Raw genomic sequence first — 26,032 nt, forward strand, 5'->3', positions numbered from 1 at the left:
GTGCATGATTTTGTTTTTTTAAGAAGCGGAAGAATACCAATTGTAAAAAATGAATAATTTATTTTATTAGATTTACAAACAACGTATAAAATACTGACGGATGGTACTGTACTTGTATAAAGAATTTTATACCATGATGCCACTATACAACAGGCCCTTGAAAATAACACCATAAACATGGGTAAATTTATTCAAACAACGATGTTGCATATTTATGTAAAATGTGGAATAAGCATGCACATCGTACTTTCGTGTCTCCGTTTCAGCGAGTCTTGTAACAGTAACAAAGAGTATCCATTTTAATTACGGGAAAGTTTCTTGTATGTGATTGATCCCGATGTCGATTCCTGTAAACATTCCGTAGATTGAACTTCTAAGAGTTTTTTAATTGCACAATTTGTGACCTCTGCAAAATCTGAATATGTCACTTTTTTTCAGTCTTGATTCTTTCTACCTCTTGCGCAGCTCGTCAACCATGAGAGAAATTGCCTCAGCCAGTTCCCGTTCTTCTTATTTGAACATTGGGTCTCCCTCGTCTGCGCAGGAACTGTCTCTAAAAAAGATAACAAAAAACATTGCTTGTTATACTTAAATTAACAAAAGTTATTTTAATATCTTAGTAGATTATGGCGCCTATAAAAATATAATATTGTAAAATGGAAGATTTTGTGAAACGGTAAAAAAAGCTTTTTAAGCATGACTTTCTATCTGTAACATTTTTTCTTTTGCCAAGGAAACCTCTTACACAGATTGACAAAAAATTGCTACAGAAAAGCTACTGAAGTCGAGGCGTTTTAGTTCACACACCTTTCTCCTCTGGCATTTCAATCTCCTCCCAGACTGCCTTTATGTCTCTGTACTCTACTCTTCTCCTCCATCCATCCTGGGTCTGACGCAACCTCTCTAAGTCTTTCTTAACAGAAGTGTCTACGCCAGTCATGTTATGAACACTGGAGATTAAATAAAAAGAAACTTTACGCCTAATTGGAAAAAAAAACATTCTGGGAAATTTACAATAACTACGGTAGTATAGTTACATCAGATCTACGCAATGAATTTAAAAAAAAGTCAAGTGTGAGTCATCTTATGATGATGAAAGTAAAAAGTGAGACTAGGAAAGACGGGGGACGTGCAGGTACCCTGATTCAGCTTTTTAAAAAGCTTGGGAATGTTTCAGTGGTTTATATACCTAATTGGAGGCTTTGTAGTCGTTTCGTCCACGCTCTTCTTCGCTCCCTCAAATCCCTCATCCTTTTTCAGTTCCTGTCGTTCTTTCTTCATCAGTTGATCTTCATCAACCCCTCTGGTTTCTATCTCCTCCGTGATGATGGGGATTTTCATAAAAGCAAGGAACTTCTCCGTGATGTCTGGCCGTGGAATGTCTCCCGCTCTCCACCTCTCTGCCATCCCTATCATGGCTTCCCAAAACATGCCCGACGTCCCAGACGCACAGTCCAGTGTTCGTACGAAGCCATGTTTAGGTCGGTCCAGAGGGCAAGTCCATCCGGCATCTTTTATATCTTTCACCTACAAAAACAATAATTTTGTGAAAACGAAAAATATTCAGTAATGCTTTGAAATGTTATTTTATGTATAGCATATGATGGGACTATTCACATCACGTACCTGTAGGCCTACGTCTCACACTCGTCAATCAAAACAAAAGTAAATTTAATTAAAATTTCCGAGGTAAATCCCGGTGTAAGGATTCAGAATTTTAAATATATTTTTCCCTTTCAAAAAAAAATTAAAATGTCTCGAAACAATAAAACGGTAAAAGTATAATCAATATATTGAAAGAAAACGGAGGAAAAAATGTGTAGGCCCATATGTACTTACCGCAGTGTAGTGACATTTGACAGGCGGGGCATAATGGCATAACTCTTTTCCATTATTTTTCACTTGAATATGAAAAGAATATGAAACTTAAGATGAATAATGGAAATTAAGATAACTAATGAAATATAAATGAATAAAAATGAAAATCGAAGAAACGAAAAAGAATGAAGATAAAATATTGAGAGGAAAAATAGAGAAGGGTATGGTTATTTTTAGATAGAACTTAATCGAAGAACAGTGGAGATATACTTACCATCATCAAACTTTTCTTTATCAATACTGTCTACTCCGAATTCCATATTCGTCACTTATGTGATTTATACTGAATCTAAAAATGTAAAAAATATTGATTATGCGAGGGTTGATTTCTTGGGATGCAGGTGAAGTAATACACTTGTCAGAAACTCAAATGAACTAAGAACACTCAAATGATGTGGTAAAGAATGTTGACACGGAAATCTACTTGGGGGGGGGGGGGCAGAAATAAAAAAAATAGAAAAAATAAAATAAAATGAAATAAAATAAATTCAACAATAAAGAGAAACACGAATTTGCTAATGATACAAAAGTTTTTGATTGGGATTTTTCAATCAATCTCAAAATACGTGCCTTCATTTTTTTTTTTTTTTTACGTTTTTAACACGTATGCCTACAACCTTTCAGAATTTAAAAACCACCTTTGTTGCAAAGTGCTTACGTGAACTGTTCTTGCATAAGACATAACTTATATATATAAATGTATAAATGTTTTCAGGCAGATTTTCCTTACTAAGTATGTGCAGTGGTACTTACCTAAATCATAAAAACCGCAATTCTGACTGTGTCGTTGCTATGTGCGCTCGATCTGTGATTGGTCAAAACGTCATAATCGTGGTCTATGACGTTTTATATCTTTTGATGACGCTAATATTGGGAAATTTCATTATCGTGGTTTTGCATTGTCCATCACATATAGGGCGATTTTCGCATAAGCCTACGCCCCCCCCCCCCCCCCCAAAAAAAAAAAAAAAAAAAGAAGAAATCTTAACCATGTTTTGGAGAGCAAACAGTGCTTTTTTGTACGGTTTAGAACTATATATTAGTTATTCAAAATTCCAATTTCAAGAGGGGAATATTGGTGCGATATATTTTTCAGAAACCGTTTGGATGTCATGGGAATGTCCACACTTTAACTCACACCCCTGATTTTAAGAACTGATAATAAGAACTCCTTTGGCTCAAAATGGTTGGGGATATGAGGAAATTGTCATTAGTGAACTTTGCAGTTAAAATATTATATGTAGGCCTAAATGTTCAATTTGTTAACTAAATTTTGACTTTTTGTTCAGTTCTCATCGCCACAAGACTGAAAGCTGCGTGAAACTGAAAGTGATTTATGGCGTTGAAAACCGATTTTGTAGGCAAACTAAAATCAGATCACTAAGTTTAATTTGAAATTATTTAGTTCTATGCTTAGAGAAAGATGAGTTAAAGCAAGGAGTTATAACAGAAATTCTGTTATAACTCCTTGGTTAAAAGCAATTATAAGTTTTGCGTACTTTCACCATAGCCAACGGTTAGATGAAGATGCGCGTATTTGCACCTTCATGCCTTATATATTTATATCCGCGGGCCAAGACGGATTAAGTTTATAATTTTTGTCGAAAGATAAAAAACCCAAGATCTGCATTCAAACAGAACCCATTGGTACAATATTAGTAGGCCCTAATTTTTGAGCAATGTATTTACGTTTGACATTTTAGCGAGGGTGCTTTTTATGCAAATAGAAATGAAAATGTGCTAGCGAAGACCAGCAAGCGGATTTCCAGTAAAACTGGGTCAACCGGATCTATACTGATTACCGGCTTTCTTTACAGTTACAGTACTCTCTGGCTGTGAGTGAACATGCAGGATTTTCAATTTCCAGAATTCGACATTTTCGCCGTCCGGTGGCCGTGGATTCTTGCAGCTATTGTAGGTGTTGTTTATGGATTAAAGTAAGTGAAGATAGGGCCTGATGATGGTTGTTGACTGTGAGCGTGACTGCGTGAGTGAACACAACAAGATTTTTTCGGACTAGATGTTGCCAAGCATAAACATGACGAAAATTTACAGTGCTTAGTGTTTCAGTCAGTTTAATAGAAATGGGACTTTAATATATCAAGTGTTAAAACAAGCACGTGTTTTGAGTGCGCATCCTGGGACTGGGTGGGGCGAGACTGCCTCAGTGTAATTAGTGTCGTACTTGTACCTGTAAGTGCAAGGTGTTACGCTGTTCATCATCTATACCAGCTTGGCTACATGTGGCAGAGTAAGACCAACTTTAGGCAAAGTGATTGCTAGTAGGGGTTTCAAATTCCTATAGCCTTTTTTTGCTTTATAAGTCCTCCGTAACCCCCCCCCCCCCCATCTTTCCCCTTCGATTCACACAGCCAGTACATATCCCAATCATTATTCATTATAGGAGTGCTTAATGCATATATTTTGTGCTCTCTCTCTCTCTCTTTCTCTTTCTCTCTCTCTCTCTCTCTCTCTCTCTCTCTCTCTCTCACACACACACACACACACACACACACATCAAGGGGGAGGGAGGGACTGTTTTCAGTTTTATAACTAATATCCTGTTATTAAAATAATATGTTCCTTAGGAAATAAAAAATGTAATTTACAAAAGAAGTTAAATGCAGATTTGAGAAATTGTGTTCAAGGCTAAAATATCTAAACTGCTTTAAGATACACAACCAGCATTGCCACAAAAGCCTGTCAGAGAACTATTAGTTATGATGTGCATCCTGCTTAAAAACTCACACCTGTGTGTCACTTAATTGTTAATTGTGTTTTAATTAGGAGCTATATGAAAGGTGGACAATGTGTAAGCAGAGCCAGGTTAAAGGGGAAGGTTGTGATTGTGACTGGGGCCAATTCAGGAATTGGAAAAGAGACTGCCATAGACCTTGCAAGAAGAGGTAACTTTGCTAAAATGATTTCTTTGTTGACACACTTGTCAAGAGTAATGTTTTGTTTGACCTGTTGTCAAACTTTGTAGAAAGATGTGTCTCACTGTAATGACACAATTATAATTCAAGATGTTATGTCAGTACTACAGACTAACGTAGATACATGCTTTCATTTTCCTCTGATAACTGTAATGCCTTTTTTAATATTTTTTTCTGTTGATTTTAACAGTTTTTGCTATCAACATTCCAGGCGCTAAGGTATATATTGCATGCCGAGATGAAGAAAAAGGAAAAACTGCTGAAGCCAGTGTGAGAAAATTGTCCAAAAATGAAAATGTTTTCTTCATGAAGTTAGACCTGGCTTCATTCAAGTCAGTGAGGGATTTTGCAGCAGCATTCAACAAGAGTAAGTGTGTATATTTATATGTTTTTGTACAACACGGCTGTGTGGTAAATACAGATTCTAATTTGAAAAATGTTCATAAAAGCAATACTATGAAATATGAAATAAGTAATCTTTTGTATGCTACTATATATAGTGATAGCATTTTCTTCAGGTTTACAAAAATATGTTCACTTAAATATTGAAGCTGTATTTTTACTTTAACTCAGTCACTAGAACTACATGTAATGGCATAGAAAATGGAAAAAGGGGTTTGATTACCATTATGTTAACAGTTGGATTGATTATGTCAATTTACCAGTATTCTTGCTTTGACAAGATTAACAGAAGAAAGGAGCACATTAACCTGTGATCAATAGTGAAATTAATGATATCATTGTAAATCAAAGCCGCTCATTTCCTTGGAATCTGGTCAGGGTATTAGTCATGTTTAAAATCTGTGTCTGTGCATAAGGCTGTGAGGCCACATATTGATCAGCTATTGATTCAGCACTGGAATATAGCTGCAGGTAGTAGTACAGTTGGCATTGCAAAAGCGAAAGAGCTAGGGTTCTTAAGAAACTTGCCTCCTCCCCCTCCTCACCATGTCAGTTATAGGTATATGAAGCTGGAGAGACTGAGAGAACCCCCCTTCTCCCCCCCCTCACCCTCACCCACCCCCACCCCCGCATTTATTTAGAGGTGATATTGCTGGATAAGCATATAGCAATGTTCTTTCACATTTTATTGTGAATATGCACATTTTCACAAAAGGCAGACCCAAGCACATTTTCACAAAAGGCAGACCCTAATTTGGTTCTAAGTACTTGTATCATGATGATAGGCTGCATGTAAATTTCATTGTGGTAGAGATGACAGATGGATGAGCATGTAGCATTGTTCTGATGTAAGTGTTGTGTGAACTGTGGTCTTGACCATAGACTTCAATATTCTGAACCATTGGTACATGACAACGTACAGAACAGTGGTGAATGAGGAAAAGGCAATGGTTCTAGTAAGCACTGGTCACATAAATTGTGCAACACTTGGTAAATATGGGTCTTTGTTCGCCTTTGCATGTTGCAGGTCATTTTCACCCCCTTTGCTCTCCCCTTCTTTTTCTTATAAAAAGAAAAAGAAATGCCATTTCTCTTTTTTTTTTCTGTCAAAGCAGTATCGAATTGCTGGCATTCATTTATTGTTTGTTTTCATTTTATCAAATTGATTGTTTATTTGTCTTAAGAGAATAATGACATAGTGAACATATAAAAATTGAAGGCTGTAAATGTAGCTTGGTAGACCTTGCTATTGTTAATCATGAACTATCAGTATAAAATTAAAAAAAAAACAACAAAGTAAATCTGCAGCAGCATGTGTTGTTTGCTCCCCAAAAATTTAAATTGCTAAAAAATTTCATCTTAGCCACCACCATATAATTATATTAAGGATGTGTCACAGTTATTTATTAATTTATTTTTTTCAATTTCAGAGGAAGACCAGTTGCACATTCTGGTGAACAATGGGGGAATAATGCTGTGGCCAAAAAGCAAATCAGAAGATGGATTTGAACTGCATATGGCAACTAATTATTTAGGTTTGTAATATTCTAGTCGGTGCCCTTTTTACTTACAGTTTTTTTATAAAACAGGGATTTATTCTCCAGTATCAGTTTAAAAAGTCTGACAACTTGGGAAGTGTTATCGGGTAAAAAGTATGTTTTTACAATGGTTATGTAGTTACATTATTTATTTTTATTAGGTACCTTCTTACTTACCCATTTATTGTTGGACCTTTTGAAGTCGTCTGCTCCTAGTCGTATAGTGTGTGTCTCAGCAACTGCATATCAGTTAGGTACAATGAGGTGAGTTTTAGGATTTATTTCGTAGTATTCAATATCATACCAAAAATAGTTCATTTGACATCACCGGACAACCCAATCACTTCAAGGTATTCTGTGCAGGATTGTCTCACCAAATCTAATTTTCTTCAAAAGAGATTTTCTGTATGTATTTTGTATATATGAGTTCACAAATTCTAAATAATTCATTTTCAGGTTAAATGACATAAACCTTGAAGAGGAGGAGTATACACCTGGTAAAGCCTACTCCCATAGCAAATTGGCTCTGATGTTGTTTGCTAGAAAGTTAAGCAAGGAATTGGAAGGTAAATCAAATAAATAATCAATTTGATTTAATTTTTTAAAGCAATTTACAAACTGCTATGGATACTTTTTACCAAAATTTACCAAAAACTGATTTAGTTGGAGAATGTGAGTTGTCTTGCAAAATAAATAAAGAAGTAAATAAATAAATAATGGGTGACATGATTGGATTTAGCCTAGAATCTGGCACAACCAACAACATTTGTAATCCAGAGAGATGGTGAAAAATAAAGGGTATTCAGTTGTTTTCACAAGAAAATGCTTTTTATCTTGATCCTGCACTGTTATGTTATCTAAAAGAGCTTCTTTTGTACTCATTGTACTAAAAAATAGTTGTGTTTTGGTTGAGTTGTTGAGCATGCATTTTCAGAAGCAGTTGATTAAGTCAGCACATTTTTTTTCTGTATGTGACCCCAACATGTTTGTGTCATTGTCTTTAATAACTTTTCCAGGCACTGGGGTAACGGTGAATACTTTGCACCCAGGAGTTGTAAAAACTCAAGCCCATCGCCACATGCCTTTCAGAAGTAACTTTTTTGTTGCTCTGTGTTTTGCACCCTTTGTGTTTGTACTGATGAAGCCAGCCGTGGATGGAGCTCAAACTGTTATCCACTTGGCAGTGGCAGAGGAACTGGAGAAAGTATCTGGAAAATATTTTGTGTAAGGGGTGCTTGGTATTAATGGAATCAGTAATGAAAGATATATGTTATGTAAAGGAAAATGCTACTCAAAGGACGTTTAAAGTTAATTTTGCCATTAGGTGTTATGTTATGAATTATGAAATTTAATTGAGAAATAGATTTCAAGAAGAGCTTTTTTGGAAGCTCGGCAAAACCAAAAGCTTACATTTGTCTGTGTGCTTACTTTCTTTTCCTAACTCATTTCTTTATCAACGTGCAGATTATGTGCATGCCGCTGACTGGGAAAATGTATAAAATATCTGATATTGCTATGTTTTCAGTGACTGTGAGGTTAAAGATGAAGACCCTGTTGCCAAGGATGATGAGACAGCAGACCGTCTTTGGGCACTGACCATGAAGTGGGTTGGGCTTGCAGAAGCAGATGACAAAGAGGAAAAGGAGGAGGATGAAAATGAAGATTGACATGGATGATTGATGGATAGGCGGGACTTTCTTAAACAGCTGGCATGGAAAGTGAAGAAACAGATGATGATGATGATGATGATGATGATGATGATGCTACACAAAACTGCCAGATAGGAAGATGGGCATGTGAAGGCCTTTAGAGGAACTAAGTCCTGAACTGTCAGGAAATGGCCAGAATTATTGAAGGAGGGGCTGGCACGGAAGGACTAGAAGCTGAGGATAGAAACAATCTCCAGTCATACATAATGATTGGTCACATACATGATTTATGACATCTTTCCTGAGGTGTTATACAATTATGACCCATTGACTTCCTCTTTCTGTATGTATTCAGAAATCGGGTGGCACAATTTGAATCTGTTTCCAATTTAATGTGGCTCTGTTGACTGATTTGTGGAAAAACTTGCCTTTGATATTGAAACATCACATGGTCTACTCCATTTTTTTTTCAGTTAAAAAATTTTTCAGTTACATGCCTATGAAAACCATAGGGTCACATGATATTTCTGTAATCACTTGATGTACTGCAAAGAAAATTAAATTTAATGGAGAATTTATACTACACTAATGGATTTTGTAACAAGATCTCTGTGATGTTCACAGATCTTCACAACTTAATGTGGGTTTGTTGGACCCCCCACCCCCCTCGGCATTCCTATATTTAATGAAATTGAGTAAAATTTGTATTCAGTATAAATTAATTTAATTTTGGGAAGTTGGTTAATAGAAAACAGCTGATAATGTTTGTGATACATGTTAAAGAAGAGGTTTGTTTAATTGGTAGATAAATGTAGAAAAAAGTAACCTTTTTGTTATAAGATTTTATAGTCAAGATTGATTTGTAATGCATTTAAACAAGTGCATTTTGTTGCAAATATTGCCGTCGCCAGGAAAAAGCTAAATGTTATTAAACTGTGTTGTCTTCCAAAATTTGTGCTAAAGGACCACTTCTATTTTTGCATTTACACTTATTACTACATTTTATGAAATAACCATGATGGAAACTAGATTTAAGTTCTGTTGCAGTTTAAGTGAGATTTCCATTGGCACTTTAATGATTGATACTGATATATAGATTAATATATGTAATGTATATGTCCACAAAAAATGTATTAACTGTGCATTGACTCATAAATGAATTGTATACTCTTTTTTTAATGCAAATATGGTACTTTATGAATAATTTACCCATTGATCTAATTTATTTATCTATTTTTTATTTTTTTTCTGTAAATTTTTCACATGAATAAACTATTAAGCATTGTGATCAAATTGGATTGGGTTTGATGCCTACCTAGAGCATGTGAAGTAGTTGGATGCTTGTTTTGAATATATCCATAAATGGCAGAGGATGCATATACCTATTGTGTTGATTACCACACCCCACATTCTATTTAATACTAGTACTCCCATGAATTGATTGGGGGAGAGTTGGAGTAGTCTGGTCTGTTACTTAGCCAATAATAAGAAAGGGCGTGGCATAGTTGGGCCTAGGAGTCGTTTCCTCTGTCCTATTATTTACCAAACTGATTATTTTAATGGGCAACTGGAAAGTTCTTGATTCAATAATCAAAACATAACGAAAGGCAATTTAACCTTTAAGAAATAATCTACTCGGCATGCATGTACATCTCATTTTGACTGAAGAATATCACCTATCAACTTGTGGGTCGCCCTTCCCTAGTGCATTACATTTTAACCTAAACGGAAAGCAGGGGTTTTTAATGCATCCACACAATAGTGCATGTGGTTACATGGTTGTTTATTCAAATAAAGAAAGGTTTATATAGGGCCGCCGTGGATCTATAATCACAATAAATGCTAGCCTCGTTTTACTATAATAGTTCCTAGATTTATCATAAAACGAAATACGACAACTTTGGTTACTCATAAATTTATTAGTTGTGGAACAATTAATTTATTTGCACTTTTAGATATTATAGATTTTTCAGGAACTTATATTGTGAGGCATTTTATAGGGGCGGTTATTTGTAAATAACGTACCATTTATTTTGATTCCATGTGAAAAATATGAAAACTCAGTTGAGCTCACTTAAGTTTCTGAGATACATCATATTTTAATGAATTGTAACTTGCGGGCCACTTAACGCTAAGTTACTTGTCCAGCAAGCAAGACAACGGCTATGATACGTTTTTCAGAGATCAACTATAAACTGACTGATCTATGCATTTATTTCTCAGGCTGAGAGATCTGGGGTCTCCTAAGACAGCACGGGCAATCCAGCTATCGATTTGACTGACCAAACTAAATCTCTGCTGAGCTCTGATCTCTGATGACAATATTCCCTCTATGTATACTGATACACAGGAACAAGTACATACATACATTACACAGTAGGACACATACTGTCGAAAAGCGGTGTACTTCGGCACGTCATGATTGTCCATTTGCTACGTCCGCGCAACAAAATAGCTCGAGAATGGCGACTCATTGAAAATGAGTACGTTGCACGTAAATCTGTATTGCAAAAAATCTACCGTGGCTTGAACTTTTATATTTTAGAAAGTGAATAAGCATTCGTTCTTCTGTCGAAAAAGAGCATTGTTTTAACAATAAACCGTCAAGAATTCTTACCACCGCGTCCTGAATACAGAGGACGGAATTTTTTACAAAACCAAAAACGCATATGCCTAGGGAGGGACTATAATGCGAGAAATTTGTTTACAAATATAAAATTCGCTTAAATTGAGAAAAATGATTGCTAACGTATCAAGGTTTTCAATTTTTAAAGGAAAATCCCGCACACTCTTCGGTTTGTCAGTCTCAGCGGAAATTTACTCCCGCGCAAAACCATATGCCTAGGGAGGGACTATAATGCGAGAAATTTGTTTACAAATATAAAATTCGCTTAAATTGAGAAAAATGATTGCTAACGTATCAAGGTTTTCAATTTTTAAAGGAAAATCCCGCACACTCTTTGGTTTGTCAGTCTCGACCGAAAATCTGGGAAGTTGTCAAAATCAGCGGAAATTTACTCCCGCGCAAAACCATCGAATAAAATACCCATTTTTGCCGTCTTTCAAGCAAATAAACACCTTTATTCACTCTAAAAAGTTTCAAACTAACCTCAAATTTCACATAAGGTGCTATGATCCACACTTTTCTCCTAAGCAGCAGACTACTGACCTTGAACTGGTTTGATTCGTAAATATCATGTGCCAGAAGTCATATGTGACATGCGGATTGGGCCTTCAAATTATGCATTTCTTTAGTCCAGTGTGATCACAAATAAGGTTTTCAGTTTATTAGGGCAATGATTGCATGAAATAATAAAAATACAACTTAAATTTAATGCCGAAGAACCAATTTTGCCTCTCGTTTTGCGGGAGTTTGTCTGACCTATTTTCATTGGAAATCCCGCAATTTTATCACGAGGGTGGACAGGTGGAGTGAATTGTGCGGCCAGTTTCGAATTGCACCAAAACTTGCTGAAATTTGTGACCCACACATGTAAACCATATATGAAGATTATAATGAGGTAGGTATAGATTTTCAACAGAATTCAGAAGTTATACTTTATACGAAAAAAATTGTATGCCTTCCCCCCAACTTCAAGATCATGTACGGTATATAGTACATTCGGATATGTCCAAGTTGTAAGTTATAGTATACAATCAAGGAGTTATAACTCCTTGATACAATGTATCATACATGTAGTTTTGTTAATAGGGGATGTTGTTCATTCTGCACTGTGTGACCTACCTCGACTCATTTACATCAGTTTAGTCAACAGATTTACTTAATTTTTGGCAAGTCTGAATAATGATACGAAAGCAGTTTACCAGCGCGAGCACCTGCCAAGATTCATTTGATAAGTATACGGGGTACGTGGTGTACATGTTTAATCTTCAATTATACACTTCTAATTGTTATACAGCTATATCTCAAGTACATTCCACAATGCAAATCTACAGTAGAAAATTTTTGAGCATCATCATGTTAGTTCCCAGGAAAGCATTATTATGTAATTCATAGTAAACTTTGTTGTAACGGTGCCTTATGTACCCCCGGTACCATTAACTATGTTGTGCTCGGTTGTGGTCTTCTGTAGTAAGTTTTGATACATGTTCTCAATTTATGTAAATGAAAATGTTTATCTTTAACCATGGTCTCTAATAATTTATGTTGTAGTGGTATTTTTTCATTGCAGGTGAAAATGAAGAGTTTCATGCAAGTACTCAGTAACAGGGAAAGTGGGAGCTACATAATGTGAAAGTTATCATGATGATATCAATTAAGCAACCTTTGTTTATGTATTTATTTCTATACCTCTATTGATAGAGATATGAAAGATATATTTACTGAGTATTTGGACAGTTCTAAAGCAACTAAAGGCATAGACTTGATAGTCACTGTATTTTTCAATAAAAGTTGATAATTGCAGAAAACCAATAGCCCATGGTTTACCACTTAATTGTTGGCTTATAATATTCAAAGAGAAAGACAGCAAAGGAATGGAAAATGAAAAAGAAAAGAAGGGAAACAGACATTTTGCAGTTTAGTATACATTAATCATTAATCATTAATCATGTCCTCTCTAAGAATTCATGATTTTGTAAAAAACATGCAAAATTATAATTTTGTGATTAATGTTGAAAATGGCACTGTATCGTTAAATAATAATTTTAAACATTATGAGACATGATCACAATAAAGCTTAAATATGCTTTGTGACATTTTTCTTTTCATTTTCTTTCATATAGTAGAATTAGTATTCACTGTAACAAGAAAGTCCATGTGTTTTTAAACAGCCGGTTGTACTTGATAATAAATGCAAATTTAGTGCCCTGGTTATATACAATGTCATCAAATATTTTAATGCCTACAGAGAAGTTCTTTAGCATAAAACAATCAAAAATTGCATTTATAAATTATATAACTGACAATGCAACACATGGTGTAGATTGTAACAGCATGATGCCTTGGGTTTAAAGGTGTATTTATAACTATCATCATGTTAATTTATTATTTTTTTCTACTATTATAACTTGCCAGATAAAATTGTTCAACATGTTTCAGTATGTTGTATATGTTGAATAAAGGATTTTAAAGAAATATATGCTTATTAAAAATACTTATCTGCCAATTAAAATGAAGAAAACAATCCACTTATCTTATCAATGTCACATAAAACACAGATAACATTTAGAAATACATATATTAGCCAATTTAAGCTTGCACATTTACCACTGAAAATTTTGACCAGCTCCTTAGATATTGTTTTTGTACAAATATCAGTCGTAACATCGTAAAATGGGATTAGGACTAAACCTTATACAGACAGCAACATATATCAACATAAAAATAGAATTACCGACCATATTTAACACAAGTATTCGCCAAAGTGCAAATAGGTGAAAATGTAAACAAACATTCAGTTGGGCTCGTCTTGGCCGATGCATGACGTCAAATTCTGAATTTTACACTATCTTCCTACGAAAACAGCTGAGGCAATTGTTTACAAGGATAGATTTGAATAAAAATTTAGCCACACAATTATGGTTTTTAAACACATTATACAGGCTCTGGAATTTCCCGCACACTCTCTAGTTTGCAAATTATAAGGAAAGTTACGATGTTGCCAAGGAAAAATGTCACCGCGACGTGTGAGTTTGGTGAACATAAACTCGGTCAAATCAAACATTTCAAAATAAAATATTACATGGGTATGAAGCTTAAATACCCAATTAATATAACATTTGACTGGAAGTATTAGATATTTACTTCTGCTGATAATATTGACATTTTTCGGTCAAATTTCCACTGTTTCACAAAACGAACGCGACGTAACGTAATGGCGCGTGAAAAAACGACGTAAAAACCCTACGCCGTGACAGTATGTGTCCTACTGTTACAGTGATACCAATAGCAAGAGATATTGAAGCCAATTAACTGACTTAAAACATGAAAGTAGAGACCTTTAACATATTTAAACTGAGACCGTTTTAACTTTGACTAAGAGATGAAGCTATAAAGTTATTCAATCCTTTTAAAACTGAAAACATCCTTTAAAACTTGGTCACAGTGCTTTCCAATGCATAAAATACATTAACATATCATTATAACTGAGACAATCTTTACCAAAAATCGATATAATTTTAATTAAATGTTCAAGTTTTTAAAATACAATTTGGTCATGAAATCAACACTATGACACTACGTTTATTTCAATGTTGCAGATACACTGCAGTAATACAGCAGATTTCTTCTCACCTAGTAGAGGCAGAACCTTCTCTGCGTGAAAGTCTGCGAAATGCAGCCTGAGCGGCTTGTAGTTAAAACAAAAAGACATTACTCATTTTGACAGTTTGACGTACATTTTTTGTCTGCGACTATTATTAAAAATGATATTTAAAAAAAAACGTGGCACTCTCTGAACTAGGAAAAACTATTAAAAATGTACAAAACAGGATAAAGTCCAACTTTTGAAAACGGGACAACAAAACACACCACCAGGGAACCAAATTAAAAGTGACTTTTATCTTCCTGCGTTTAGCTTGTTATGTTTTACCAAGTCACAAGAGACTTTAAACTTTTAAAGGAAGTAAGAAGTGATTAAAAAGCTTTTACCATCTAGCTGTTTCTAGATTTAACTCCAAATTAAAAATTTTTAATCACCTTTTGATACACTGTATACATTTTACTTTCACATCTTAAACTTCAGTTTTACGCAGTCATTACTAATTTTCTCACTTTTAAGAGCTCCGTCAGTATTTAAATTTCTGATATATATTTTGTTCAAACATGTATATAGTAACTGAATATTTATCATTATTATTATTATTCGCTCAACCGAATAGAATTACATTCATTCACTTAACATATTTTAACACAAAGAGTTATATATATATATATATATATATATATATATATATATATATATATCTGAATAAAATTGTCTCGCCCAAAACAGTTTATGATGGTCACACTTTCACTTGTATCCAAATTTCTTTTCTAAATATTAAACACTTGCACCACCAATACTTTGCACCGAAATGCAATCTTCATCATTCGTTTCTTCTCCAATCATTTCATTTTCATCTGTCCCAGCATAGGTGAGAAAATCATCTTCACACTCGGCATTGATGTCATTGGCAATCTGACTGAAAGTCTTACTCTGATTGTCGTCAAATACAGGTGGAATGAACATTATTGGTGGATCGGGTGAAATGTTAGCTGTGAGAGATAAATCTGGCGGGATGAGTTTCGGGGGATGTTGGCAAGGAATGGTAACATGTGGTCTTGCTTTTTGTTTATCAACGCACGGGTTGCAGCCATCATGTGGAGAGTGGAAAGGTATAGATACTGGAAATGACACATTGTTAATAGCGGTGTAATTTGGTGTATTGTAAGTTTTTGCCGCAGAATCAACCAGTGGACGTTGGTCCCTATCGCACGATAATTGCTCGTTCGGTGTAGTCTTGGGGTTTCTCCTGGATGAAGACATATCTTCTTGTACTGAGACAAAAGCGTCATCACCTTCAATACTGCCACTCAAGGTAAGAGACAAATCAGGCGAATCTTCGCCCTCTCCAGTGGACAAGGAGGCCAAGCCCGAGTCCAGACGACAATAACGTTCAACACTTCTCGGCGGTTTTAATTCAAACTCTTGATCATTAAACCAGTCTTTGTGGTCATTGAAAAAATCTGTCGCCTCTCGTATGGCGTTGTGGAGGTTCACACCTTCAGGATTTCCCATAGGGTCGGTAAAATAGTCGTCTCGATTTATCCTTTCGGCAGTACGTTTTACACCGTGATCGTATTTCTCAATGCCATGGATGTGAAAGAACAAATCGTCAATATGGTCCATGAGCACAACATTGTTGTGCATGTCAGGAAGAGAGAAGGCGACGGGAGTGTAGGTGAATCTTACGTTGATGTATTTGCTGTAGTTGTGCTCTGTAAAGTACCGCTGGCGGAGCATGGAAAGACCGTGCATAAACATGTCTGACAAAGGACTAGAATTCCCCAAGGAGTCAAAAGACCTTCCCTGGAGGTGTGCATTGAATCGTCTGAAGGAAAAAAATTATATGAAATATCACATTATGGTATTTTATGATAAATAAACGTGTGCTTCACCCGTTTGGAACTAGACACCGACCGTTTCGCCAAGAATCTTCTGAAGGTTTTATCATGGCTCTAAAGTTCATTTTAATGACGGTTGATGTATTTTTAAGTGCACCTCAACTAGAAATTGTGAACAGGATAAAGCCCAGTTAGCAGTCCAGGCCTAATGGTTTAACGTCGTTGTCACTGCCTTCCGATCAACATGTAGTTACATTTTTAAAAATGACAAAAGACTATACCTCAATATCAATCAAAGAAAGCGCACTGTTTTTAAACAGATAACATAACATATCAAATAGTGCACCTTTAACAAATTATTTGTGTCGACTTTCTTTCTTTTTTTTTTTTTTTTTTTTTTTGTTATCTGTAAAGTGTTTCGTCGCAAAGGAAATAATACCTGTAAGCTCCCTCAGAGCTGACAACAAGGACGCATTCCGCTTTCTCGATGTTTTTGGACAACCAGGCCGTCTTTCCCTCGCTGAATATTTCGCGGCGACACCACCAATCCAGAATGACGTCACAGTAGCACGCGGCTTGCAGAAAGTTAGCGAAATTCAGCACTACCTTGGTATGTTTTGGATGCTCCTCGGAGAAAAGGATCAATACTCTCTTTTTTCTTGTCAACAAATTGTCCTCGTCGACTGGAGAAAAGTTTTTGAGGGTCTCTAAAAATACCAAGGATGAGGGATGACCAGTAACGTTACGTGTATGAAAACGATACACAAATTATCTTACATATCATAAGCTTGATGTGTCCATTTTCTTGTTTTTGTCAGGCAAGAAAATACAGTAGGCATGCTCATGACTGAGGACATCTACTAAAGCATAGTGAAATCATTTGGTACATTTTTTTCTCTTGCGTCTGAAAACAAAGCATATTTGCTGCATGCCCGTGCCTTCTGAAATAAAGTAATTTCATTTCAGTTGGTCCGTTGATATAATCATTTCATAGAAAAAGTGAGGTAAGCCTACTCACGTCCTTTAGTCTCGAAGCTACTTGAATTATTAGTACCGTCTTGTCCTTCACTGCCTTGGTTGCAGCTTGAAAACTTTAAGATACGTCGGCCTACAAGTAAAAATGACAAATTAATTTTAGTCGCATTTTGCGCCAATTGTTTGCATTAGAAAATTGACGAGGTTACATTCAGCTTACTGAAAGTGTGTAAGCACTTTTCAAATTTCGGTGTCAGGCCATCCATATTGTATGGCTGGGGCATTTATGTACTCCCAATGTATACAAGTCATTGATAAAAATGACAAATTTAATGTTTTACAACAGCCAAAATTTCATTAAGCATCACAAAAATATTTTTAACATAACGATTTACGAGTGAAAGCGTAACGTATCGTTTAAAGTGCTCGTCTTTTATAAACAGGTTTTGAATTTCACTCACGATTCATTCTTGAGCAGACGACAACCAAAACTAGTATTCCAAACAGTATTCCAGATAGTCCGATAATTATGGAAGCAATCATAACGGCCCCTGAAGGCCTACTGCCCACAGGCGTAGTCCTCCCCACAGTTGTAGTCCTTCTTCCCACTGTTGTAGTCCCTTTCTCCACTGGTGTCGTACCGGGACATTCTGTAACGGATTAAACTATTTATAACTATTTAAGTAATAAAAAAACAATAAGTAGTTAAATAAAATTATTGATTAGTAAGTTGTCATACTGGGGAAATATTCAGGTTGTTTCTTCTATACGAACTCCATTAATTGTGTTTCACCAGGTACAAACCGTATTTACATCACCAGCTTTTACCATTCTTATCCAGTGTTTGAAATGAATGTACCTTTATTCTGAATTCATACATGTATGTGATCACTGGAGTAACTATCATCACCCTCCTGATAAAGGTAACATTTCATCTGGACACCATCATCCTAAATCCCTCACATCCAATCACACCGCCATCTAATCAACCAACCCTATACGTCATTGCACCAAATACCGTACCAACATGCATAGTACCGTTACCTTGTATTGTGACGGGCACTACCGTCTCCGTGATGAGACAGTTGTTCATACAGACTTCATATGCATTCTTACATACACAGCGACCACTGACTTGCCTATCTTGCGGCAGGTCTCGGGGCTGGACCTGGGAATGACATGTGTACAGGTCAGTTTAATAAACTATTATAAAAGTCTCTCCGGTGAGATTTCAAATATTATTAGAGAAATGGTGTAAGTATGAAAAAAAAAGCCATTCATCTATTGGTCAGTAAAATCTTTTATTGTGAATAAATGGATTTATGTGTTGATTTCTTAGAATATTTTCTATACCATTACCCAAATCAGCTTTGATTCCGTAAATAGTCTAAATAATTACCCATATATAATACTGCCCATTGGGAACGTCGTTGAACGAAACACCGTGAACCGGCTGAAAAATACAATGAATAATACCAATTGGTTAGGTACATGTGTAACAACTAAAATATGACTACACATTTCAGACACTGGTTTTTGTTACATCTTCATGCTGAAGTGTTTGCTGTAGATCACATGCAACTAAGGGTGCATTCCCAGAGATTTAGATCGATCCAGAGATTTAGATTTAGATCGACCTAACTCCCTGGTGGTTCACGCTAAATTGCAGTCAGCCGAGCGCGCACCATAGTTAATTACCCCCTTACAGCTTTTAGTAGGCGGGACAGACGTTTAAGCCGGCTAAGCTGGGATTCACGCTAAATTGCAGTCAGCCGAGCGCGCACCATAGTTAATTACCCCTTTACAGCTTTTAGTAGGCGGGACAGACGCTTAAGCCGGCTAAGCTGACAGTAATCTAGTGAGACTCCCCACAGGGATAGATCGATCTAAAATCTATGGGAATAGGGTCTAAGGTCCGCTTTCTCATCTGGGCCAGATGGTGTTCATTTAAACGTTAACTAAGGAAGTCTACTTGTAAAAGCCTGTTTCACAAACAATGCCCGCTGTTTAAATGATCGACATCTCCGTTCCTGACGGAACAAGCTTCGTCCTATGACAACATAAACATATTTTAATATTAAAAATGTTCAGGGTAAAAAAGACCCGATGTGTTTTTGTCCGGCATTTTCTCATTGTTTACTGCCAACCTCCATCTAAGACTCAGTATACCAATATACTGTCCTAACTTCCATGAGTGAAACTCAGAAAGCAATTACATGTATATGTGACGGCACATTTTCGTGGACCGCACATTCTAACGAAAGAAAGGAGGGAAAGTCTAAATAGATCAGGAGATTTTTAGTCTGATTCCTGACCGTTATCCATCAAGTATAGTTTTCCATCTTAATAAATTCTGTTGGACATATATTAACAATAATCCAGAAGAGTCAACTAACTCTTCTGGTTTTTCCCCCAAGTAGGTTGAGAGCCCAGGATGGATGATCAGATTTGCTAAGCGTTTTTCTGGTTTGTTCGACTACCATTTCTTGTCTGATTACTTGCTGAAAGTGGTACCATTCTAGGCTTAACGCTATATGTAAAAATGATCAGTATGTGGTATTAAATAACTGATAAACACCTCAGTAAAATTGCCTGTTTATTAGATACTGTTTTAGTGATGTTGATCACTTACTTTGGAACTAAAAAAGTAACTAATATAACACCCTGGAACCATGTAAAATCCCTACCCTCTACCAGGGTGGCAGATTATATAGGGGAAAATGGAAAAACCCAGAGACATATCTGTGAATATCTGTGAAAAATCAATCTGTCGCCCTGGTATAGGGTATACAATCCTAGTGATAAACAGCCTGATTGGTAATTCTTAAATTTTTTTCAACGTACCCCTCTCTCATTTAATGTGTACACCTCCGTAGAATTGATGATTTCCGTTTTCTCTATGTTTACAAGAGTGACTTCATAAAGTTTAAAGCCGTAGTCTTTTGGGGCCAGGATGAAGTTGACATCTACACCACCACAGGAATAGTTACGGAATTCGATAAAAGTAGTCCATTCTGCTGGTGCCACGTGTACGTTGGGGTCTGCAATTCAAGAGATATGAAAATAAGAACTCTGCAATTTCTCTCTCTCTCTCTCTCTCTCTCTCTCTCTCTCCCACACACACACGCGCGCGCGCGCGCATACATGCACACAGACAGAGAGTGACGCACACACACACACACAAACGCATTAAACAGAGAGAGACTTTTCTTTTAAAGTGAACGTAGTAATCTGATATAACATTTATTTTATACGAATGCGAGCAAAACTAGTGAAGAGTAAAAAAAGATGACAACTGAACTATACCTGAACCGTAGAACTGCTTTGGTACGCTAACAAAAGTGTCTGCACATGGTCTGGTGTGGCCGGCCTTGGGCAGAGGTAAGCTGCAGATCTCCACGAACACTGTATTGTCACCTCCGGGAAGTGGATATATTTTGAAGAAGAAGGTTGGCTGAAATTTAAAAGAGGCCAGCTTCATCCTGCAGACAAGGTGCTTATCATAAACTCTGGTAGTTGGTGCTATGGTTTGCAAAATACACGTTAGAATTAAAATAAATGAGTAAATGTGACATATATTAGTTTATGACCTATTCCTACACACATGTATAGGCCTATATCAGAAAGTAATCACTCTAATAAACTTGCAGTTAGCAGTAAGCTTCCAAATTAACCATTCATCTCATCAGGAATAGTTTTAGTTAATGTAAAAATGTAAAATCCTACAACCACCATTCTGGTACTCTGTTACTATCTGGTTGCTAGATTCGGCTAACTTTGCCACATCAGATACAGCTAAAGAGTAACTATTTCATATCCCTTATAACTCCAGTAGATTGTGAATTAGGGATAATATTATGTCCTTATGCTTGAAAAGATTAATGAGTGATTTAAGATGGTGAATTCCCAAAACCACTTATTTTGTCTATGATTAATAGAATGATAAAATGAGATATATACTGGACGACCAATATATTACGAAACCCATATTAAAAAATAAGCTAGCAGGGGCAAATCCAGGATTATCTGAAGGGGAAGGGGGGTCTGCGGATGCGAAGCCATTGGCGTGGGGTTCGGGGCCCGCCAAAGGGACCCAAAACATTTTGATATGTTAGGGGGCGAACGGTGCCATTTGGTACGGGTTCAGGACTCCCCTGACACCCACCTAAATCCGCCACTGAGCTAGGCTTTGGCAGATATATAGAAGTATCAGACAGGAAGCAAGTACAAAGTGCTTAACAACTTAAAGTCTACCTTGTTGAGGCGAACTTCGGTATCCAACTCTTTTTCCTTAAAGTTACCAATCTATATACTAGTAACCTTATTGTTTAGGTCCTCCTGTGTCCAACCAGTCTTCTCTATATTAAAATTACCAATCTATATACTAGTAACCTTATTGTTTAGGTCCTCCTGTATCCAGGCGGTCTTCTCTATATTAAAATTACCAATCTACGAGTATATTTTCTAGTAACCTTATTGTTTAGGTCCTCCTGTATCAAGGCGGTCTTCTCGATATTAAAATTACTCATCTATATACTAGTTACCTTATTGTTTAGGTCCTCCTGTGTCCAACCAGTCTTCTCTATATTAAATATTCTACACAAAGATCCATTTGCCTCCCCGGAGAGATATCGTGCATGCATTCGAAACCCTTCGGTATACTGGTATGATGCTGAAAAATGTATTTTATTGAATTTTATTAATTGCTTTCGTGAAAGAAATGTGGTAGTCTTTTTGTTATTGATTGACGTCATATTATTTCACCGATTAGAAGCCATAGAGTCGAGATATAGATTATCATTTTAACCCCCCCCCCCAAAAAAAAAAAACACCGTCAAAATCTGCAACGAAGGATTCCCGCTAATAGAAATTCCACAAAAAATTGTGAACAGTCCCAAAATATTTTATGTTATTGCCAATATGGATAAATAATACCTATCTGTTATAATATTTATAACCTCAATTTATAATTATTTGGTGATTTACGAATATTCTGTCAAATATCGACATATGAAGGCACTCAGAGAAGCAGTCATGAATTAAAAGTTGTCTTGCGAGGAAGGGTAAACTTCAAAGATATTCTAACATGGTACAGTGCATGGTACCCAGATATTGACACCGAACGCATTATCTCTCAGTAACATATGCGACAACAGTCTTTTTTGCTGCGGCAAGTCGAGAAGTTATCTCGCAGTTAAAAACAATTCTTACTGCAGTAGTAGATACTTATTGGAACAGAGACAAATACTTATTTACACGTATCCGGCGGAAAAGACGGTTTCTGCAGTGAAAAGTACCACTACCAGGGCCACAGTTTTTATTACGTGGACATTTTCTCTGGCGCTACCCTATAACTTTTGGCCAGATGTAAGCAAATAATCATCAGGCGTGCAGATTACATTTTACCCGCTCTGCAAGAGCTAAATGGGAGATGGCTATGCCCCTATGTAATTAACACTCGTTACGGAACCTTTCTTGTCTTGCCTGTCTGCTGAAACAAGTCACGTGGTTTGAAGGGGTTCCCCAAAACTGAAACTGTGCACAGCCCGTATACAATAGTTCCGAACAGCAGTTGTAAAAAAATGGCCTGGCGTCAGATGCCAAATTTTTAGTTAAATTGCATAGGACCAAAGTTTGTTATTTTCTTAACAGAGCACGATCTATACCAAGTGTCATTGATGAATTTTATTAGCCGTTTTCATATTGGTTGCCTACTTGAACAAACTTTGGGCTGCTTGCGTATTATATTATGCCATATATGGGCGAATCTTACCGTCGTCTGCTGTCTGCCACGTAATACCCAGTCCCGGATAACTCTTGTTTTTGTAGTTTCGGAACATCAGTGCCACGCCGAGTCTGGTGGGAGAACCTGGGTTCATATCAGCCCCTGGTTTAATCCACTGCTTTTGGCAGGTGTCTTATTTAAAAAAAAAAAGACGAATGAGAAGTTATTATATTATTATATTGATATGAGGCGACTCCATCTGTTAGCACAGATTTACAAAAGCACTAATCCCTACTAATCTTTGCATACAGGTTTGAGGCTAGCAGGTATTCAAATAAGGTGACACACACACACACACACACACATATATATTATAAGTGAATAGCTAATTATTTACTTACAAATTATTTAGCCTATTGTCTGAAAAATAGCTCAAATGCTGAATGGGAGAAGTTTTTTTTTTCTTTTTAGTCCAGACACAGTAACATCTCTCTAACAAATGTGGCTCTCCGTGATTTTTGGCCATTATTTTGTCATGGATTTTCATAAAGTCATCGACATTGCCTCGCAAGAGTGTTGTGCCTTGGTTATTTTCAAATATCAATACTTATTTCAGTTGCGGTGATTTTACACAAAAAAATCAGACCCCGGATATTGAAAATACATTTGACCACTTACTGTTGGACATGTGTCAAAATTGATATCGTGACAAATAGAAAACGAACAAACTTCTGTTATCTTGAATACACGCGTTGCTTTGGTGTTATCTAGAATCATGTAAGCGGATACAATTAATCACCACAACACACAAAGCAACTTAAAACACCCACCTAAAATGTCAATAAAATACTTGTGTATCTGGTGACGGTCGATATTGTTTTGGTAAAGTCAATGCGGTTAGCCCTCATGTCAAACCACCAAGAAAGCAAGTTTTGACTGGTGGTGGAAAACTTTATTTAAGATTTTTGCTAATTTTTAATCATTAATGCTTTTCCTTTAAAAAAGGGATGACTTGCTTTAGAAAACAGTAACATGCAGCGAGTTTCTGTATCTTAAATTCATTTTGTAGTTAGTACAGCAGGTTACAAACTACATGCATGACGTTCTAGGTTCATACGTGATGTTCATTTTTTTAATGACATGAATTTTTTACATTTACCAATTGTCTTTATGGAGATGCTGGTTCCTGGTAACAATCACATTAATTATGCATACCAATCACTACGTGTCTGTTAACTGAACAGATTGGGGCAATACAGTACCTGATTCTTCTACCGAACAATTGAGGTGACTGAAGCTCTGGAAGAAATAATGGACATGTTTAGGAAAAATACAATCGTTCTCCAATTTTCATAATCTGAACAGTAATATCGTAAACGGCCAAATCGAAAGGAAAAGTTGTAGACAGTAGTAGTAGAAAATAGTTTGATGAATTAATATATACTAACGCAATCCATGTAACTCTGGCATTCTAAAATATTGAAAAATATCAACAGGTTGCGACTGACATATATTGCTATCCATACAAGTTTGAAAGAATGGAAAAAAAGAATTGTCCTAAGATCAAGCAAAACTAACCTGGTTAGTGCTCTCAAAACAGGATATCGCAAAGATGTTGTTGATCTTCAAAACAACCAGAACCGTGGGTAACATAGAGTGCTGACACCACATCATGTAGTGTTCTTCTAGGGCTGTCTCACAGTAATATCCCACAGCTACACTTGTCTTGTAATCTACCACACCTAACTCATATCAGAAGCTTTTCTCTTCAGATACCGTGTACTGTTCATTTCCCAGAGAGCTGCTTTCTCTCTCTGTTCTCCGAAACGCAAACTTCAAAACTAGGTCGTTTTGGAAAACACATCTCTTGCCCTATGACCTACTTCATGCCTTTACAGTAAACTACTGCCGGATCTAAAAACAGGTCATTGAACGGCACCCCCGGTGTTGGAGACAAATTTAACGCAGCTGATAAGTTTATTCTGGCAGTGAAGGTCGTGGGTTTGTTATATAAATAAAAATCGAATATATATATATATATATATATATATATATATATATATATATACATAGTCTAAAATTAATTTAAAATGTAAAGAAGACTGTATCCTCTTAGTTCCAATGTGGTACATAATTAAGGCATCCACCAGAGCTCGCCGTGCTGTCTGTCTGCAGCATAAAGCTCAAGCTGTCCCCACGTCAATCCTTGTTAGTAAAAAGTAGACTTTACATGTAAACAAGTACTTATGAACACAATTGCCAAGATAAATGTATATAAAAATAGGAAAAATATATTAAGAATCCAGATGAAAGCAGTCTAATTTTCACATAGAAATAAAACTGACTAGAATTAAGATAATCAATAAATAAAATTAACTAAAATAATATGTTTTTAAGCTCCTCTCAAGGGGTATTAGTTGATGCAAGATCTATTTAGTTAGTTGGCTTGTTATTTTAAAAAGCAGCATTGAAGACATTTCTGTTTTTTCTTTGTTTTTGTTTACCCACCGACATACGTACTGCTTGAAACGTTGACAGTGTACACTTTCTTTTAGCCTAAATACTGTGTTAAAAGACCGATTTTCAACGGCTTGGAGTTTGGTTTAAGACAGATGTGAAAACAATTAACTTGCCATTCAAGCCCAGCATGTTTGGCAATTTTTCCTGTATTTTTAAAACAAAGAATGTAAATTCGTATGCTGAAAGCGTCAGATAACGGTATCGACATGGAAATCTAAAAAATACAGGCATGTTTTGTTTCGATCCCAAGTATAATGCAGGCCTCATTAAACTTCAAAGTCTGATCCCTTCAAAGTCTGATCCCTGACAGGGTTTTTTCGACAAGTTGCTATACTGATAGG

At 36.1% G+C, this 26,032-nt stretch overlaps 3 protein-coding genes across 4 annotated transcripts; 1 reads left to right on the forward strand and 2 right to left on the reverse strand.

Moving 5' to 3' along the window:
* Positions 1–31: 31 nt before the first annotated feature.
* LOC106157572 (uncharacterized) lies at positions 32–2,811 on the reverse strand. The gene is made up of 5 exons (XM_087004084.1): positions 2,093–2,811; positions 1,840–1,901; positions 1,190–1,527; positions 808–950; positions 32–553 (listed from the first exon to the last, which is right to left on the reverse strand). Exons 1-5 carry the CDS (start codon positions 2,136–2,138, stop codon positions 435–437), a joined length of 708 nt encoding a protein of 235 aa, XP_086860210.1. The 5' UTR covers positions 2,139–2,811; the 3' UTR covers positions 32–434.
* Positions 2,812–3,634: 823 nt separating this feature from the next.
* On the forward strand, positions 3,635–9,780 carry LOC106157569 (retinol dehydrogenase 12). Its single transcript, XM_013533263.3, has 8 exons — positions 3,635–3,815; positions 4,666–4,784; positions 5,026–5,181; positions 6,647–6,751; positions 6,916–7,018; positions 7,211–7,320; positions 7,771–7,978; positions 8,280–9,780. Exons 1-8 carry the CDS (start codon positions 3,724–3,726, stop codon positions 8,419–8,421), a joined length of 1,035 nt encoding a protein of 344 aa, XP_013388717.2. The 5' UTR covers positions 3,635–3,723; the 3' UTR covers positions 8,422–9,780.
* A 4,803-nt stretch (positions 9,781–14,583) lies between these two features.
* Positions 14,584–25,137, reverse strand: LOC106157573 (interleukin-17 receptor A-like). Of its 2 annotated transcripts, XM_013533267.3 has the most exons (12): positions 24,750–25,137; positions 24,434–24,470; positions 23,220–23,363; positions 21,991–22,118; positions 20,753–20,900; positions 20,291–20,487; positions 18,846–18,899; positions 18,491–18,614; positions 17,908–18,096; positions 17,490–17,579; positions 16,911–17,178; positions 14,584–16,458 (listed from the first exon to the last, which is right to left on the reverse strand). In XM_013533267.3, exons 1-12 carry the CDS (start codon positions 24,843–24,845, stop codon positions 15,408–15,410), a joined length of 2,526 nt encoding a protein of 841 aa, XP_013388721.2. In that variant the 5' UTR covers positions 24,846–25,137; the 3' UTR covers positions 14,584–15,407. The 2 variants fall into 2 exon arrangements, with proteins under 2 accessions (XP_013388721.2, XP_086861897.1); XM_087005771.1 differs by lacking the exons at positions 24,434–24,470; positions 24,750–25,137 and adding an exon at positions 24,002–24,145.
* Positions 25,138–26,032: the final 895 nt, after the last annotated feature.

This window comes from Lingula anatina, chromosome 2 (genome assembly GCF_051362555.1).
Source record: "Lingula anatina isolate TDL-2025a chromosome 2, LinAna3.0, whole genome shotgun sequence".
Classification (NCBI taxonomy): domain Eukaryota; kingdom Metazoa; phylum Brachiopoda; class Lingulata; order Lingulida; family Lingulidae; genus Lingula; species Lingula anatina.

What these genes read in the sequence shown, in the direction of transcription:
- LOC106157572 (XM_087004084.1), bottom strand. Translation starts at nt 2,138, where the DNA reads ATGGAATTCGGAGTAGACAGTATTGATAAAGAAAAGTTTGATGATG. An exon ending in TAAAGAAAAGTTTGATGATG is followed by an intron (nt 1,902 to 2,092) that starts GTAAGTATATCT and finishes TTCATATTCAAG; the next exon opens with TGAAAAATAATGGAAAAGAG. An exon ending in TGAAATGCCAGAGGAGAAAG is followed by an intron (nt 554 to 807) that starts GTGTGTGAACTA and finishes TATCTTTTTTAG; the next exon opens with AGACAGTTCCTGCGCAGACG.
- LOC106157573 (XM_013533267.3), bottom strand. Translation starts at nt 24,845, where the DNA reads ATGATGTGGTGTCAGCACTCTATGTTACCCACGGTTCTGGTTGTTTTG. An exon ending in GTGGCAGACAGCAGACGACG is followed by an intron (nt 22,119 to 23,219) that starts GTAAGATTCGCC and finishes TACATTTTTCAG; the next exon opens with CATCATACCAGTATACCGAA. An exon ending in AAAGCAGTTCTACGGTTCAG is followed by an intron (nt 20,488 to 20,752) that starts GTATAGTTCAGT and finishes CTTGAATTGCAG; the next exon opens with ACCCCAACGTACACGTGGCA.
- LOC106157569 (XM_013533263.3), top strand. Translation starts at nt 3,724, where the DNA reads ATGCAGGATTTTCAATTTCCAGAATTCGACATTTTCGCCGTCCGGTGG. An exon ending in CATAGACCTTGCAAGAAGAG is followed by an intron (nt 4,785 to 5,025) that starts GTAACTTTGCTA and finishes TCAACATTCCAG; the next exon opens with GCGCTAAGGTATATATTGCA. An exon ending in TATCAGTTAGGTACAATGAG is followed by an intron (nt 7,019 to 7,210) that starts GTGAGTTTTAGG and finishes ATTCATTTTCAG; the next exon opens with GTTAAATGACATAAACCTTG.